Raw genomic sequence first — 19567 nt, forward strand, 5'->3', positions numbered from 1 at the left:
TGAGCTGGATATATCTTTTGACGTAGTATGGTAGAGTTCTTGGAAATGTATACATTCATCGATCATAGCAGAACACTGAATACAGCTGTGGCTCGATTTGCCCCGTCCCGTATCCACGTCGAAGGTGGACATTTTGCTGGTCAAGAAAACGATGACGTAAAAATCTGTTTCGTTAGTCTCGTGACCATGGATTGTATAAGAAACTTCTAAAGGGAATCTATTATGAAGATGAGCCAACTAGAGCTGAGCGAATAGTATTTCGAATACCACGCACCCACAGAAATGAATGAATGCAGCCGGCGTCCAGCAGCTTAACCACCTGCGCGCCGGCCGCTCCCATTCATTCCTATGGGTGCGTGGTATTCGAAACAGCCATTTTGAATACTATTCGCTCATCTCTAGAGCCAACATACCAACAGGTCATGCCATAACTGCTGAACTCTTTTTGGGGTTTCCGAACCATGTCCACCACCATTGTGCAATAGGTGTGAGTCCTCCCTTATCAGAAATCCCAGACAAAAAAACATCCTGCAATCCCAACTTTTGTATCTGCTCAATGAAAAAATAATGGACACCCTACAGACCCCATCATAGTCATTGGGGTCCATTGGACCTGTTATTATGGATAGTTTTTCTGTTCTTTTGGTCCCATGGTGGACCAGAGGAAAGGAGAGAAGGACGCCGATATGAACCCTTGGGGGTAATATTCAAAGGTTATACTTCAGCAACTAAAACAGTCCTGTGTACAGCATTGACGTGCAGGTATGGGTGGAAGGAGATAAGTCACTGGGGATTCCACCGATGGGATCTCGAGAAGAGAGATTCCCAAGTCCCCCATATGAATGGAGCAGTGGTGCATATATATGGTCACCAACCATTCAGTTCTGTGGGACTGTTGGAGATTGAGAAGTATAGGGCTTCACCAGTCCAATGGTGAATAGAGTCAAGATCGCGCATGCGCACTTGCGCTTCTTTGACATGGGTACTTTTGGACCCCTTATTCATGCAATTGGACCACTGGTGATCAGACACCCTTTCCCTTTTACATAGTTGACTGTTATTAGTCTATAGGCTAAGGCCCCACGTAGAACATAAAAAAACCCAACTTTTTACAGCTTTTTTTCCCCTGAATTTTTGCCTCTATGTTGAAACACAGTTTTTTCGCAGGTAAAATATGCACGTAGCCAGTGTTTTTGAAAAAGCTGCATTTTCTGCAACGTGGGGATAGGATTAAACAAATTCTTATTCACTTTGCTGCTGTATTTCCACAAAGCCCAAAAATGGTCACCAAAAACTCATAGAAGTCAGTAAGCTCTAATGTAGACCATTGTGTTTATGGCCCGTGTCCAAGAAACAGGAAGGGACGCATATTTTAGACTTGGTTGGAATTGCAAGATTTTTTTGATTTTTAAAAAATTTAGATAAGAAGAACATAAAAAATTTGACAACTCTACAAAAATTTTGCTTAAAAACTTAAAAATGTCTTTTAAAATAACAACATATCATTACATAGTGACACATTAGTATTGATCTGGATCAGGAGTGGACATGGTCGTTCATGCACTTACGTGTTGCCAGCTCTGCTCACCCGGAGACCGTTCCCAGGACCCTTTAGCAGAGCACTTTGCCGTGTCACAGATGGAAAAACTGGAATGTTGCGTGCTGAAATGGCACTTTTTCCTTGGCCTTGTGTGCGATAAACACAGTCTGCTAATACACTAATAATTTATTTGGCAGTGCCGTCTGTCGAAATACTGTGTGTACAGGACGCTGAAAATTTACCAGTTCTGAACGTGACAGTACAATTTTTTTTTTTTACAGCTGAACAAAAAAAATTGAGCATTGTGTGTACCAAGAAGCCAAATAACCGAAATGTAAAGATGGAAAAAATAAGTGATTGCATTGCGATTTCAAAACCTTACAAGTTTTTTTAGATCCATTTCCCATAAAACTATGTTAGTATGTTCAGTTCCTCTTGTGCAGTAATATGCAGATCAAAAACCATGAAATATAATCCCTTCCTCCAACTCCCACCCTTCAATAGGCGCCGCTTCATTGATTCTGGTGCATTTGGAATTTTTTCTCTAGCCCCCACCATTCCCGAGCAATCATTTCTGTTCATTTCATCCCGATTGTGCTCTCTAGTGTGAAATGGGTGGTCCTGGGCTGCAGCGGGAAGACAAGGACCGCCCACCTGTCAGCAGAGAGCATGACACTTACTAAAATGATTACTCGGGAATGGTAGGGGCTAGAAAAAAAATTCCAACTGTGTCGGAATCAGTGGAAGGGCGCCCATCGATGGATGCAAAGAGGTGGTGGTGGTGATAGGTCCTCTTTAAATCATTATTTTGGGAAATCCAAGATTCTCATACAGTCTTGTCATAAAAACAAGTTCCTGAATTAAAAGAACGTTCTTCTATTAATATTATGGTCATGATTTGCAAAGTGTCTTCGTCTAAATGACTTCGTCTTATTTATGTGCTTCTATAATTTCATGATTCATCGTCATCTTCTTTATAGCAAAGTTTATTTCCTCCCCCACAAAGACTTTTCTTTTTGGGCAGGTGGTAAAACCACATGAATTTCTTTTTTTACACCATTAATCATGTAAATCTGTTTTGTGGGCCTATGTAAATAACATCAAATAAGCTGTTAAAATAAAAAGTGTCAGAATTGCGAGTCTTTAAAAGTGAAGAATTTCTGATTTGTTGCCGGGAACTTGAAAGCTTTGACGGTTCAAAAATTGTCTTATGTAATTTTTACTTTTTAATAGCGTTGTCAAAATTAAGTATTTTTATTGTGGCGTAGAATACAACGGAGCGATGTGTCACCATGTTTACAGACTACAAACAAACCCGGTGTAGTCACATTCTACAGTCCTGCTTCCTATTAAACTTAATAACTTCAGACCGTCCATTACGGTCACCGTTGTATATTTTTGCATTTGCAAATCGGATAGCTTTGTCTGTAGTTTTCTTGGGGGCGCTTTAAAATTCTGCTTACAAAATGTACTACTCATTCGTTTACTTATTATAATTTTTTGCAACATTTTTTATTAGATTTTTTTGAGCATCATAATATCTGATCTTGGGGTTTGGGGGGCAACAGCTGGGCACGGAGCCAATGAGCTGTCCTACTGGGACTAGTGTCCAGTGTGTGGAGCTGGAAGCAAATGTACATGGTAGCAACTCATCTCATTCCAATGATTGGTAATTGCTCAGCTTGGCCACTATGTATTGTACAGAGCCATCTGTTTCTTACTTCATACGTTGCAAAGTACTTTGTGTAGGCCATCAAAAAAAAAAAAACCTCATTGGTTAGTGTCACCAGAACCAGCATATCTCCCCAGTCCTGCAGATAGATAGGTTACTGTCACCAGAACCAGCATATCACCCCAGTCCTGCAGATAGATAGGTTACTGCCACCAGAACCAGTATATCACCCCAGCCCTGCAGATAGATAGGTTACTGTCACCAGAACCAGCATATCACCCCAGCCCTGCAGATAGATAGGTTACTGTCACCAGATCCAGCATATCACCCCAGCCCTGCAGATAGATAGGTTACTGGCACCAGACCAGCATATCACCCCAGCCCTGCAGATAGATAGGTTACTGTCACCAGAACCAGCATATCACCCCAGCCCTGCAGATAGATAGGTTACTGTAACCAGACTCAGCATATCACCCCAGCCCTGCAGATAGGTTACTGTCACCAGAACCAGCATATCACCCCAGCCCTGCAGATAGATAGGTTACTATTACCAGAACCAGCATATCACCCCAGCCCCGCAGATAGATAGGTTACTGTCACCAGAACCAGCATATCACCCCAGTCCTGCAGATAGATAGGTTACTGTCACCAGAACCAGCATATCACCCCAGTCCTGCAGATAGATAGGTTACTGTCACCAGAACCAGCATATCACCCCAGCCCTGCAGATAGATAGATTACTGTCACCAGAACCAGCATATCACCCCAGCCCTGCAGATAGATAGGTTACTGTCACCAGAACCAGCATATCACCCCAGCCCTGCAGATAGATAGGTTACTGTCAACAGAACCAGCATATCACCCCAGCCCTGCAGATAGATAGGTTACTGTCACCAGATCCAGCATATCACCCCAGCCCTGCAGATAGATAGGTTACTGGCACCAGACCAGCATATCACCCCAGCCCTGCAGATAGATAGGTTACTGTCACCAGAACCAGCATATCACCCCAGCCCTGCAGATAGATAGGTTACTGTTACCAGACTCAGCATATCACCCCAGCCCTGCAGATAGGTTACTGTCACCAGAACCAGCATATCACCCCAGCCCTGCAGATAGATAGGTTACTATTACCAGAACCAGCATATCACCCCAGCCCCGCAGATAGATAGGTTACTGTCACCAGAACCAGCATATCACCCCAGTCCTGCAGATAGATAGGTTACTGTCACCAGAACCAGCATATCACCCCAGCCCTGCAGATAGATAGATTACTGTCACCAGAACCAGCATATCACCCCAGCCCTGCAGATAGATAGGTTACTGTCAACAGAACCAGCATATCACCCCAGCCCTGCAGATAGGTTACTGTCACCAGAACCAGCATATCACCCCAGCCCTGCAGATAGATAGGTTACTGTCACCAGACCCAGCATATCACCCCAGCCCTGCAGATAGATAGGTTACTATTACCAGAACCAGCATATCACCCCAGCCCCGCAGATAGATAGGTTACTGTCACCAGAACCAGCATATCACCCCAGTCCTGCAGATAGATAGGTTAGTGTCACCAGAACCAGCATATCACCCCAGTCCTGCAGATAGATAGGTTACTGTCACCAGAACCAGCATATCACCCCAGCCCTGCAGATAGATAAGTTACTGTCACCAGAACCAGCATATCACCCCAGCCCTGCAGATAGATAGGTTACTGTCACCAGAACCAGCATATCACCCCAGTCCTGCAGATAGATAAGTTACTGTCACCAGAACCAGCATATCACCCCAGCCCTGCAGATAGGTTACTGTCAACAGAACCAACATATCACCCCAGCCCTGCAGATAGGTTACTGTCACCAGAACCAGCATATCACCCCAGCCCTGCAGATAGAAAAGTTACTGTCACCAGAACCAGCATATCACCCCAGCCCTGCAGATACATAGGTTACTGTCACCAGAACCAGTATATCACCCCAGTCCTGCAGATAGATAGATAGGTTACTGTCACCAGAACCAGCATATCACCCCAGTCCTGCAGATAGATAGGTTACTGTCACCAGAACCAGCATATCACCCCAGCCCTGCAGATAGATAGGCTACTGTCACCAGAACCAGCATATCACCCCAGCCCTGCAGATAGATAGGTTACTGTCACTAGAACCAGCATATCACCCCAGCCCTGCAGATAGATAGGTTACTGTCACCAGAACCAGCATATCACCCCAGCCCTGCAGATAGATAGGTTACTGTCACCAGACCCAGCATATCACCCCAGCCCTGCAGATAGATAGGTTACTGTCACTAGAACCAGCATATCACCCCAGCCCTGCAGATAGATAGGTTACTGTCACCAGACCCAGCATATCACCCCAGCCCTGCAGATAGATAGGTTACTATTACCAGAACCAGCATATCACCCCAGCCCCGCAGATAGATAGGTTACTGTCACCAGAACCAGCATATCACCCCAGTCCTGCAGATAGATAGGTTAGTGTCACCAGAACCAGCATATCACCCCAGTCCTGCAGATAGATAGGTTACTGTCACCAGAACCAGCATATCACCCCAGCCCTGCAGATAGATAAGTTACTGTCACCAGAACCAGCATATCACCCCAGCCCTGCAGATAGATAGGTTACTGTCACCAGAACCAGCATATCACCCCAGTCCTGCAGATAGATAAGTTACTGTCACCAGAACCAGCATATCACCCCAGCCCTGCAGATAGGTTACTGTCAACAGAACCAACATATCACCCCAGCCCTGCAGATAGGTTACTGTCACCAGAACCAGCATATCACCCCAGCCCTGCAGATAGAAAAGTTACTGTCACCAGAACCAGCATATCACCCCAGCCCTGCAGATACATAGGTTACTGTCACCAGAACCAGTATATCACCCCAGTCCTGCAGATAGATAGATAGGTTACTGTCACCAGAACCAGCATATCACCCCAGTCCTGCAGATAGATAGGTTACTGTCACCAGAACCAGCATATCACCCCAGCCCTGCAGATAGATAGGCTACTGTCACCAGAACCAGCATATCACCCCAGCCCTGCAGATAGATAGGTTACTGTCACTAGAACCAGCATATCACCCCAGCCCTGCAGATAGATAGGTTACTGTCACCAGAACCAGCATATCACCCCAGCCCTGCAGATAGATAGGTTACTGTCACCAGACCCAGCATATCACCCCAGCCCTGCAGATAGATAGGTTACTGTCACTAGAACCAGCATATCACCCCAGCCCTGCAGATAGATAGGTTACTGTCACCAGACCCAGCATATCACCCCAGTCCTGCAGATAGGTTACTGTCACCAGAACCAGCATATCACCTCAGTCCTGCAGATAGATATGCTGGGTCTGGTGACGGTAACCTATGTATCTGCAGGGCTGGGATGATTTGCTGGTTCTGGTGACACTAACCAATTTTTTAAGGTTTTAGGGTCACCAGAACCCAGCATATCGCCCAGTCCTTCCATCATGCGACCCAAGATCACCATGTTGTCCTATGACTCCTTTGTTAATGTAAATGAATAGAGTGGTGTTGCGACCCTGGGGATGCTGCAACTGGGACCTCTAGACAAAGAAATTGAGCACTGCTGCACCTTGTAGCCTCAGACTCCCTGTGCAGGTGCATGGCTGGGGGAAGTCTACTGGGTCACGTGTCTTAGAGTCCGAGTGCTGGCAATAAGTCACTTTGCCTGGACCGTCTGCTACTTATGGCGTCGCTGCTTCCTGTGCTACCAATCCCATCCCCTAACTCGATAAGTTCCTTTTACCCTCCTAGAAATTGTTTGACTGGATTTGTTTGAGGTTTCCATATTTTACCTGCTATAAATTTTGAGTTAAACAGCTGAACCCAGAAGGGAACTGGGAATATTTTTTTTGTTATGCACCATCGTAAATGGATTGTAAAATTCCTCTGGGTAAATCTGTCAGAAAATCATAACTTAACTAAAGGAGTGTGAGTCACGCTATATATAACCATTGTGACATTCCTTTCTGTTATTTGCGGGGACATGGAGGAATAATGTGATTTACTTATATCTGATTAAAAAGAATTGAACTTGATCGCAAGGCAACATTTTCAGAAGTCGTGTTTTCCATGCTTTGAAGAGGTGTGGGAGTCTTTCTACTTTTGTTTTTGTTCCCGTAGTTTTTTTACGTGGAGCTTTTCTAAAAATGAAACTTATTTTTGAAGAGAAAGTTCTTATCTGAATCGCGGGGAATGCAGATCGCAGGGGTTGAGGTTCTCGAGCCGCCATGTTTGAGGAACGCATCTAAACCCAACATGGCTTTGTCTTCATGGAAATACAACAGTGACTCTTTACGGGACGTCGATGAGCTCGCACAATAGATGGGCATGATGGATTCTCCACTGTTGGGTGGTTTTGTTTGGACAGAGGGTTTGGTCCTAAAATGTTTCTATGGGGTAAAGTTCTGTATGAGCTCCGTCATGCTCCGTATTTCTGCCCATATATCGTTCTGGTCCTCCGACGAACTGGAACAATGGAGAGTTGACACTAGTGGCTGTCAGACCCTCACCAATTGTATATTGGTTAGGGGTCCTGGCTGTCGAACTCTCACCAATCATATACTGATTGGGAGTCCTGGCTATCGAACCCTCACCAATTGTATATTGATTGAGGGTCCTGACTGTCGAACCCTCACCAATCCTATATTGGTTGGAGGTTCTGGCTTTCGAACCCTCACCAATTGTATATTGATTGGGGGTCCTGACTGTCGAACCCTCACCAATCATATACTGATTGGGGGTCCCGGCTGTCGAACCCTCACCAATTGTATATTTATTGGGGATCCCGACTCTTGAACCCTCACCAATCATATACTAATTGGGGGTCCTGGCTGTCGAACCCTCACCAATTGTATATTGATTGGGGGTCCTGACTGTCGAACCCTCACCAATCATATACTGATTGGGGGTCCCGGCTGTCGAACCCTCACCAATTGTATATTTATTGGGGATCCCGACTCTTGAACCCTCACCAATCATATACTAATTGGGGGTCCTGGCTGTCGAACCCTCACCAATTCTATACTGATTGGGGGTCCCGGCTGTCGAACCCTCACCAATTGTGTATTGATTGGGGGTCCTGACTGTCGAACCCTCACCAATCATATACTGATTTGGGGTCCTGGCTTTCGAACCCTCACCAATTGTATATTGATTGGGGATCCTGACTGTCGAACCCTCACCAATCATATACTGATTGGGGTCACGGCTGTCGAACCCTCACCAATTGTATATTGTTGACCTATCCTAAGAAGAGGATGATCCTAAGAGGTCATCAGTAGATGTCCCAGAATTCCCTTCCATTCCCTACATTCACATCTGCATTGGAGGTTTCGTCAGAAGCTCTTGCAAATTCTGCCAAAAATCTTGCATATTTTGTATAGCCGTCAAGTTTGGGCGCTTTGCTTTACATACTAACGCTGGGTATAAATGAGGGACTAATCCCGTGTACACACAATCTTATCCCAGGTGTAAATGAATGGCGGAGAATCCTCAAATATTTAATTGTGTAATCTACGGCTCGTCTTATATTCTGATTTCCTGTTTTGTTTTTTTTTTCTTGTGCCTGGTCTAGACTATATTGGATCTGACTTTTGGGGCAGGAGGTCACACCACATCAATTCTGAAGCAGGCTCCTAATATTAAAGTATTAGCGCTAGACAGAGACCCTGCTGCGTATTCAATAGCTCAGCGTCTGTCCTGCTGTGATGGGTAAGTGCAATATTTCATCAGCCATAGTTTTACTTCCACTGCACCAAATCTAGAACATTTCTAAGCGTTCTTCTCTTTCTATATCCTCATTGCCAAATACTGTAAAATAGAAAATTTTGTATACAACATGCAGTAATTTATAGATTATGACTCTAGGATGTTTTGATTTCCATTTAACTGTGCCAAAGTTGTAGGCATGGATAAGATGGTGCAAAGTAAAGGTTTCCGAACTAGAAGGGTTAATCGTGACTTTCTGTTCATTAACAAAATGAAACGAAGGAAGGAAAGAGAAATGTAAATCCCATCAATATTTGGTGTGACCTTTGCTCTTCGGAGGAGGAGTCCTGGAAGTGATGATCCGGCCCCCGCAGAGCCCTGATCTCAACATCATCCAGTCTGTCTGGGATGACATGAAGAGACAGATGGATTGGAGCAAGCCTACTTAGCTCTCCAAGATGGCGGCGGGAACAACTTCCCTGCCCAGCTCTGCCAAAAACCATCTGCAAGTACCGAGAAAAACTGATGGAAGGCAAAGGGCAAAGGTCACACCGAATGTTGATGGAATTGACATTAATTTGTTAATTCACATTTTTGTTCATTGATACTTAGGATACCCCATTGTTATTAGATTGGTTGGGGTCGGGGGTGTCTTCAGTAGGGCAGCACTGCAGTACCAAAAACCTCCCCTAGGGTTTTTACAGCGAGCCTTCCTGTCCTTGTACAGCTGATCTGTGTCGGATTTCCTTCAGATATAATATTGATAATCCATTCTAAGTATAGGCCACCAATAGTAGGAACAGGTTCCATTATGTCAACTTAGCCGTACCAACGTAAACCAATGTAAGAACGTTGAAGACTTCTTACGACTTCCTTATGCAAATTTACCATGACTTACAATGCCTATTTTTGGTTCCCATCTGCATCAACACTTGGCCATATGGTCTAGACCAGTGATTTCCAAAGTGGTCCAGGTGGACACCCAGGGGTCCACGGGAGACTCGACAGGACCATCGTTAGATCTAATCTTCACATTTTTTGACAAGTTTTGGAAATTTGGTAGAAATGTAGCAGCAGGGAATCCACCGAAACCTGTAAAATTTAGAAAATGGTCTACCAAAAAAAAAGTTTGGGAACCTCTGGTCTAGACAGATCTTCTATTGATCTTGGACTGGGTTATTCTTCCTATAGTTTGATGGGTCCAAGTCCGGTCTATTGTCTGAAAAGTCATATCCGACCCTAAAACCTAGACATTAGCGGTGTGAAGCGCGCGGCGCGGCGAGGCAGGGTGACATTGCTTTCTCCGAACTGCAAAAGGCTTTTCTCTGTACATATGTTTATTTGTTTCAGGCCAGTGAAGCATTTACTGAGCTTTTATTGCAAGTCCTGAATTTAACACCATTTTCAGAAGTATAAAGTACATTCTTGTTAGTGTGAGCATTTACCCCGTCGTGTGAGATTTGTGTGACATTTGACTGGAGGCTGATAAAGGATTTGCAGCAAATAACACTTTGTACTTTACAATGAGGTCCATTACTCCCAGCTTGTCTCTGCTCTTTTCTTCCAGCGTTTGTCCTGTAAGCCATGTGCTCTGCAAACAAAGATTCTATGGATTTCCTCATTTCGGGGCTGCATTTTGCCGAAATGCCACTTTCCCAGTTGCACGGCTGCATTATTTTTCTCGCTACTTTGAAAAAAACGAATCGTGTCCTTAGTCTATGGGACAATAGAAACGTCTTGGAGTCTGTTACATAGGACACAGACCCTCTATAGGAAAGCTTAGGAAGCCCACGTCTATTGCCCACATTTATATTATCCAACCACGAGTGGGGCATTTACAGTCGACTTAAAGGGGTTGGCCAGAATTTTGTTATTTATGGATTATCCTTATGTGATCGTAGGGGGCTGACTTAGTGTTTATGGCCACTTTTTATGCTCTGATTCAGAAGTAGTTGGCTCCGTGCTCTGTATAGTGGCCAGTCACATTTCAGGATCACAGGACCATGTGTGCACATAATAGATAACTTTATCTCTCTGGTCATTATATAACTTGTATCCTATGTATGAAGCCTTTTCCTGTTTAATTTTTGGTTTTCCCTGAGCTAATACATGAAAACTAACAACTATGATGTCTTCAATACACTGGCCATAGAGGAAACAGGAGATTCTGCTCCCAAACTCTCTTCACACTACTGATATGAATAAAGCACTTGGGATTAGATAGAAACTTTCAGTTTAGCAGCAACTACATTACTTTGTTTCTATCTGCCATTGTCTTCTCTATTCCTTGACCTTTGCAGTCTACCTTGGGAGACCAAAACTGAATTAATAAGAGATTGCACTTTAGTAGGGAGGGAGAGTGGAGAAAATGGCATAAAAAATGCCTTCTATTTGCTTGTACTATTGATTAATTCAGAATTTCTTGAAACATTAGTGACCATTTAAAGATTCCTAAGTTGGCAATGGTGATTTATTACATAATATAAAGATCAATTGGTTACTGTATATCTTTGTGTGATATCACAAGCGATCTGATGCAACAAAACTAGGACCGATTACCATGACAGTTTTGACGTGACATCTTCAACAGTCAATCGTCACTCATAGCTGTAAACCTTTCGATATGGGTCCAGGCGTCTGAGGTATAACCAATTTGTACCAGTCTCCAGGTAAAGCAAAGTTGGACTTGGACTTATTTCCAGAATATTCCTTTTATCATTTGTTCACTGGATAGATAATAACTTTAATAGTTGGGTGTTGTCTGATTGTCTGGGGTAGAGCATTCTAGAGCACTGGTGCATCTCAGGAGAAGTCTTGAAGATTGTAGTAGGATAAACCTTTCGATAGGGTACAGGCGTCTGAGATATAACCAATTTTTACCAGTCTCCAGGTAAAGCAAAGTTGGACTTGGACTTGTTATTTCCAGAATATTCCTTTATTTGTTCACTGGATAGATAATAACTTTAGTAGTTGGGTGTTGTCTGATTGTCTGGGGTAGAGTATTCTAAAGCACTGGTGCATCTCAGGAGAAGTCTTGAAGATTGTAGTAGGATAAACCTTTCGATATGGGTCCAGGCGTCTGAGGTATAACCAATTTGTACCAGTCTCCAGGTAAAGCAAAGTTGGACTTGGACTTGTTATTTCCAGAATATTCCTTTATTTGTTCACTGGATAGATAATAACTTTAGTAGTTGGGTGTTGTCTGATTGTCTGGGGTAGAGCATTCTAGAGCACTGGTGCATCTCAGGAGAAGTCTTGAAGATTGTAGTAGGATAAACCTTTCGATATGGGTCCAGGCGTCTGAGTTATAACCACTTTTTACCAGTCTCCAGGTAAAGCAAAGTTGGACTTGTTATTTCCAGAATATTCCTTTTATCATTTGTTCACTGGATAGATAATAACTTTAGTAGTTGAGTGTTGGCTGATTGTCTGGGGTAGAGCATTCTAGAGCACTGGTGCATCTCAGGAGAAGTCTTGAAGATTGTAGTAGGAGTCTCAGGTCATTGGCAGGACAGAGAACATAGATAGGATGGTAGACGGGGATGAAAGAGGAAGTGAAAGAGGTGCAGGGTTGTGGAGAACTTTGTGAATCGGGGCGATAAGTTTATATAAATTGGACACCCCCTTTTAGATATGGGGAGACAGTAGTATCTTTAAATTCCCTCCATCCTGACTCCACCGATTGCCCGTTACTTAAATGCATTTCTCATCTATTCCTTTTCCCTAAAGAAAACACAAATAAAGGCGTCCAAGTCTTAGAGAAAGTAATCACCATATGGCTACGACACAGATCCAATGCGCGCACTTTGCTCACCATTTCCAAGTTTAGAGAAAATAACAAGACTCTCATGAAAACAACATGTTTTTAGTTTTTAGCATTTGGTTCCATTTTTTTTTCTCTTAAAATACCAAATGCATTTTCTTGTATATTTTTGTGTTTAAATGTTTTTGAATTGTCCATTTGTATCAATTTTTTGAAAAAAGTTATCGTTGTAACAGAAGAGCCGACAGTCCGAGACGCGTTTCCTGCCCCTAAGTAATAGGCGGCGTTGTAAAGCCTTATGTCGACGTTGATGTACATTTTAATGTTGTGTAAGGGCGACCACGTCCCCCCCGTCGGCGCACAGCGCACCGTTTTATAATGACAGATCACATTAAGCCGGCCGGTACATTCATTGTGATTAATGGTGCGGGAACGCGGTACAGCCAAGTCACAGCTTTGAGGTTGAATGTGATGTCATCCATCACGATGGGAAACCCTATTGATTGTAGAAAATGGCTTACAGGGTCAAACTCATTTTGTTCTGATTTACACTTTTTTTTTGCCTAATTAAATAGTGCGAACTTAGCACATAGGGGCAGTGGCCACGTAGGAGCGAGCACTGGCCAAGAATTTATGGGAAAAGGTCCGATAATTTATATATTGATGGCGGCAAGACCACGTCAAATTAACATTTGTAGGATAGACCGGGTCGAAGATGTTACGAGGTGACTCTGCTGGTTAGATATTTGCAGATTATACCTGATGACTAAGTATTACTGTGTTTATTTGGAGAGAATTTTTTTTTATTTTTTTTAAAAATATTGTTAACATTTGCGTTATCTTCACTTAAAGGAGTTGTCTGGACAAAATTTTTATTTTTTAAATAGGCCTAGAGAGGTAAGAAAAAAAAAAACCTACTACCTTTCCCTGGTGCTCCGGTGCCCCCCAGTATGATCTGATCCTTCTGGACCATTGTTGTCTTCCGGCAAATTCGGCAAAGGAAGTGGGACATCACTACCTGTGCTTTAGCGGAAGGGATCTGGTACGTCGCAGCCAGCGATTTAGGGGAGGAGTCGTCCCTGAATCTGCCTTCCTTTGTTTTCAATGGGAGGTAGAAAACACCGATTCTGGTGACAGACTCCTTTTCAAAGGGTTTACAAATTGGGTAAAAAGTTGACAACAAACCCCTTAGACAAGGGGAATGGTAACACCCAGTTGTCAGATAATTCATAAATATACATAGAATAACAGAGGAGCGGCACAATGCAGAGTTACTGGCAAAATTGTTATTGGGAGTAGGAGTATGTACTAAAACAGACATGTTCGGGGTGGGAACGTGGTGCACAGGATGTGGTGGAGCGGGATGGGGTAGAGCAGGATGGAGTAGAGCAGGATCTGGTAGAGCGAGATGGGGTAGAGCGGGATGGAGTAGAGCAGGATCTGGTAGAGCAGGATGGGGTAGAGCGGGATGTGGTATAGCAGGATGGGGTAGAGCGGGATGGAGTAGAGCAGGATCTGGTAGAGCAGGATAGGGTAGAGCGGGATGGAGTAGAGCAGGATCGGGTAGAGCGGGATGGGGTAGAGCGGGATGGAGTAGAGCAGGATCGGGTAGAGCGGGATGGGGTAGAGCGGGATGGAGTAGAGCGGGATGGAGTAGAGCAGGATCTGGTAGAGCAGGATGGGGTAGAGCAGGATGTGGTGGAGCAGGATTGGGTAAGAGTGGGTTGGAGTAGAGCAGGATCTGGTAGAGCAGGATCTGGTAGAGCGGGATGGAGTAGAGCAGGATGGAGTAGAGCAGGATGGGGTAGAGCGGGATCTGGTAGAGCAGGATGGAGTAGAGCAGGATCTGGTAGAGCGGGATGGAGTAGAGCAGGATGGAGCAGAGCAGGATCTGGTAGAGCGGGATGGGGCAGAGCAGGATCTGGTAGAGCAGGATGGAGTAGAGCAGGATCTGGTAGAGCAGGATGGAGTAGAGCAGGATCTGGTAGAGCGGGATGGAGTAGAGCAGGATGGAGCAGAGCAGGATCTGGTAGAGCGGGATGGGGCAGAGCAGGATGGGGCAGAGCAGGATGGGGTAGAGCGAGATGGGGCAGAGCGGGATGGGGCAGAGCAGGTTGGGGTAGAGCGGGATGGGGTAGAGCAGAATATCCTATTTGTAGTGTAAAACTTTTCATGTCTGTAGATTCTGACTGCGTGTTCTGCAGCAGCTGAGCAATAGGGAAATTCATCACGAAAGTTAAGCCGGGGATATTGTGTCTACCTTCTTGTCTCTCCTGGTTCTTCCGCTGGCAGCCACCCACGTAGGGCTGGGGCACCTCGACCATCGCTCACTTGCTCTGCGCATTTCTTTGTGTCTGCAGAGAACCTCTTCCTTGAAAGTGTTACTTTCCTGAGCTATTTCTGTTTTGCTGTCCTAAGCAATGAGCTGCTTTTTGCATACATAAAATAGTAAGGGGTCATGGAAAACTATGTATTGCCAAAGGCGCTTCAGAACTAGACATTGTTATCTTAAAACTATATGTATTTCCTATGCATGGTTAGGATATGCCTACATTACCTGCAGCCAAATGTCAATCTAATTAAAGCAGATCAATCACCGAGCCGGAGAATGGCTTGGATTTATAGGAACGTCCTTCGCTGTAGTGTTTATGGCTGGAAGAATATATTTACTAGGTCTGCAGTGCTGTGAATAAGGATGTGTTCCCTGCTAGGTGTCAACGAGCTTATTCCATTGTTTGCTGCACTTAAAGGGGTATTCCAATCTTGTCGAGTTCTGACCTATCACTATCAAGACGACTTCACTTTGTAGTCAGACAATATCTAGGTCTGATCTCTGGGACCGAGAATAAAGGGATCACAGCAGTAGGATATCAGTGAAATGAGATGAAGCAATGGTTCACTGCAGGATGCAGACAGGCCCAAATGGCGTATGATTGGGGAATAGACAAGTGCAGAACATGCCCATGGTATTAGGTGCTATTCACATCATAATGCATGGTGCACAGTCCAGCACCTTTATACATACACCCCATTAGTACCGGCCAACCATGTTTCTCTCAACCAGTGGTAAATTGTTTTTGACTTTAGTAAAGGGACTCGCAAGACATTTGTCGTGGGTTGCAAACGTGTGAATCCTGGACAAAATATTACGTGTCAGATAAATGATACCTGATTGTAGTTAATCTATTTTTACAGGATTCCACTATGCCCTGTTAGTAGCAGGACCTAGTGGGGTGTATCGATACAGGTGCGGGGCAGAAAAGTTTGGGCGTCACTAATATTCTATGAGCCAGCCTCACATTATGGTGGGTGTGTGTATTATCAGTATTGTGCCCCATTTGGACCCGTTTGTGTCCAGCCCTGAACCATTACTAAATGCAGAATGCACGAAGGGGCGGGAAGAACAGGAAGTCTGTGAGATTGAGCTTCAGCCAATAGCGGAACACAGGAAGTGATGTCAGCTGGGTCCCCATCGGCACAAGAATGGAGAGGCCGGCCATGTCTATGGCACTGCTGGGAATGGCCAAGTACAGCGTCAAATATCTCTGGCCCATTGAGAATTAAAGGAGTGGCATTAGGCATACTGGAACTGCCACTCCATGGGGGAAAGGAACCCCAGATATCATGATTAGTGATTGGACCCCATCAATCAGACGGATATTCTCTGTCCATTGGATAGGGATTAAATTACAAGTACTGGATTAACCCCCTGGCGAGAACCTGTTACCAAATCTGAGAAGCCCCCAAAGACATACATCATTTGATCAGTGTTGTAACCCTGAGCATTTTGGGAATTTTTGTTTTTTTTAATCAAAATCTGTTCAGCTATTCCACAGATATAAGGCCTCTTATTGTTGATGCAAATTATGGTCAAGCCAAGTGGGTGCCATTGCATGACACACAGCCCCCACTTCGATACTCAACCCCTATTTGCTTTGGTATACTAGTCCAGGGCTTATATCGTTGGAATAGCTGAACAGATTTAGATAAACAGAGGGTGACAGCGCCGATTAGATGATGGATGTCTTAGACCCGTTGACAGGTCCTCTCTTAGGACATTCTAATAACATGTTCATCATTGATGTCCTTCCATGAGTCCATCATTAATATTCACAACGATTTACTTCGCCTACGTTCCGGCTCTCTGGATCCCCCTCCTTGTTTTTTTTTTTTTACGTAACACCAGGGTCTAATGTTTAGAAACCACAAATGTTTTTTCAGATCATCCGCGCATAATGATCCAGGATTTGTGACAAAATCCGACGATTTAACAAGGGGTTGGCTGAGGCAGCGATGTCAATCGGCCCCGGGGCAGAAAGGAGAACCTCGTGCCAGTACAAATGTCAGGACAGCCGCCCGGCCATGTGCAGGGGCTCGGATAATTGTCTGCAGACTCACAAGGAGGGTTTTTTTTTTTTTTTTTCGATGCATTTTTAATATCGGCACTATTACTTTAACAAGGAAAAAATGGGTCAGGTCTTGTTATCTATGCAGTGCGTGGGTAGGAATCCTTTGACGAGCTTTCTGGGGAAGCCTCTGACTTGGGAATTGCGGCTGAGATTGTAGGAGAACACGGATAGATTTCTGTCAGTAGCAATGTCTAATACAAATAAACCCTTTCACGCCCACTGGAAGGAGAGGCAAGAAAGGGGCACGATAGCTACCAATTAACCAATATCATTGCAAACTTTTAAGGCTAAGGAGCCTACGCAGAGCCTACACACAGGAGACAATGCATAGTATCAGAAATCATGGCCCAGAAACAGGAATTAATGAATCCTGCCGAGTCCCATATTTTACACTTCTGCCGCTGATTTTTGTCTCTCTTAGGTTTAACACGTTCACTGCCCGGGAGAATGAAGCAGCAACGGATGGGAAAGAAATAAAAGGGGGCAAATTAAAGGGATCCTATCATTCAATCACATTTTTTTTTCTCATTTTAAGAAAGGTTATTCTTCTCCTACCTTTCGTTGTCTTCTCTGCGCCGCCATTCGCTTGAAATTCCAGTTTTTATCGGTATGCAAATGAGTTCTCTCGCAGCACTGGGGGCGTCCCCAATGCTGCCAGAGAACTCTCCAGCGCCACCTCCATCTTCTTTAGAAACGGGTCTTCTTCCGGCGGTGGCTTCAAATTTCTAGACCTCGGGCAGCCGACTGCGCATGCCTGCCGGCCACAATAAAATGGCAGCTTACATTAATGTGTAAGCGGCCATTTTCTTGTGGCTGGCGGGCATGCGCAGTTGGCTTTGCCCGAGGCCTAGAAGTTTGAAGCCAACCCCCGGAAGAAGACATGAAGAAGACTCGTTCCTGAAGAAGATGGAGACGGCGCTGGAGGGTTCTCTCACAGCATTGGGGACGCCCCCAGTGCTGTTTGAGCGCTGGGACCTGCCCCAGTGCTGCGAGAGAACTCATAGGATGGAGACTGGCAGGTGGACACGGGTGCAAGTGTGAACGCCCCCTTAAACTTACGCGACACCAGAGATGAGTCCAAGGAGACTCTCCTGACTCAACTCTACATAGGTTCTGGGAATATTATCACTCCTTAAGGAGAGATCACCTTCACAGGCATATGGAGACTTACAAAAGTAAGTAAGGAGCGAAAAAAGCCATAGCCTATGTGGAGAGGGCTACATGGGACCCCACACCATTGGTCCATAATGATTAAGCCACTTGTATTTCTTCAGTTTGGCCGTGGCCCATGTGGAGAGGGCTACATGGGACCCCACACCATTGGTCCATAATGATTAAGCAACTTGTATTTCTTCAGTTTCGACATGGGCCATGTGGAGAGGGCTACATGGGACCCCACACCATTGGTCCATAATGATTAAGCAACTTGTATTTCTTCAGTTTGGACATGGGCCATGTGGAGAGGGCTACATGGGACCCCACACCATTGGTCCATAATGATTAAGCCAATTGTATTCCTTCAGTTTGGACATGGCCCATATGGAGAGGGCTACATGGGACCCCACACCATTGGTCCATAATGATTAAGCCACTTGTATTTCTTCAGTTTGGCCATGGCCCATGTGGAGAGGGCTACATGGGACCCCACACCATTGGTCCATAATGATTAAGCAACTTGTATGTCTTCAGTTTGGACATGGGCCATGTGGAGAGGGCTACATGGGACCCCACACCATTGGTCCATAATGATTAAGCCAATTGTATTCCTTCAGTTTGGACATGGCCCATATGGAGAGGGCTACATGGGACCCCACACCATTGGTCCATAATGATTAAGCCACTTGTATTTCTTCAGTTTGGCCATGGCCCATGTGGAGAGGGCTACATGGGACCCCACACCATTGGTCCATAATGATTAAGCCAATTGTATTCCTTCAGTTTGGACATGGCCCATATGGAGAGGGCTACATGGGACCCCACACCATTGGTCCATAATGATTAAGCCACTTGTATTTCTTCAGTTTGGCCATGGCCCATGTGGAGAGGGCTACATGGGACCCCACACCATTGGTCCATAATGATTGGGAAACTTGTATTTCTTCAGTTTGGCAATGGCCCATGTGGAGAGGGCTACATGGGACCCCGCACCATTGGCCCATGATGATTAAGCAACTTGTATTTCTTCAGTTTGGCCATGGCCCATGTGGAGAGGGCTACATGGAACCCCACACCATTGGTCCATAATGACCTATGGGTGGTTCGGTTTCCCAGATAGATCTGACGGATTCCTTTTAGGGTGGATAATCTGTATCTTTTTATATATCTGATATTTTTGTTGCACTCTCTCAGACGGGAAGAAATACATTTTTGCTAAACAGCGGAATCCACAGCCGGCAATCTCGCCAATCTTCTTGGCCACCCTGGGTAGGTGA

The 19567-nt window shown here is 44.8% G+C and overlaps 1 protein-coding gene across 1 annotated transcript in view; it reads left to right on the plus strand.

Moving 5' to 3' along the window:
• METTL15 (methyltransferase 15, mitochondrial 12S rRNA N4-cytidine) overlaps positions 1–19567 on the plus strand; it is a 107416-nt gene that overhangs the window by 41132 nt on the left and 46717 nt on the right. The window contains exon 2 of the mRNA XM_075280855.1: positions 8830–8966. Within this exon, the coding sequence (XP_075136956.1) occupies positions 8830–8966 (137 nt within the window). The remainder of the gene's footprint in view (positions 1–8829; positions 8967–19567) is intronic.

The sequence above is a fragment of the Leptodactylus fuscus genome, chromosome 7 (genome assembly GCF_031893055.1).
Source record: "Leptodactylus fuscus isolate aLepFus1 chromosome 7, aLepFus1.hap2, whole genome shotgun sequence".
Classification (NCBI taxonomy): domain Eukaryota; kingdom Metazoa; phylum Chordata; class Amphibia; order Anura; family Leptodactylidae; genus Leptodactylus; species Leptodactylus fuscus.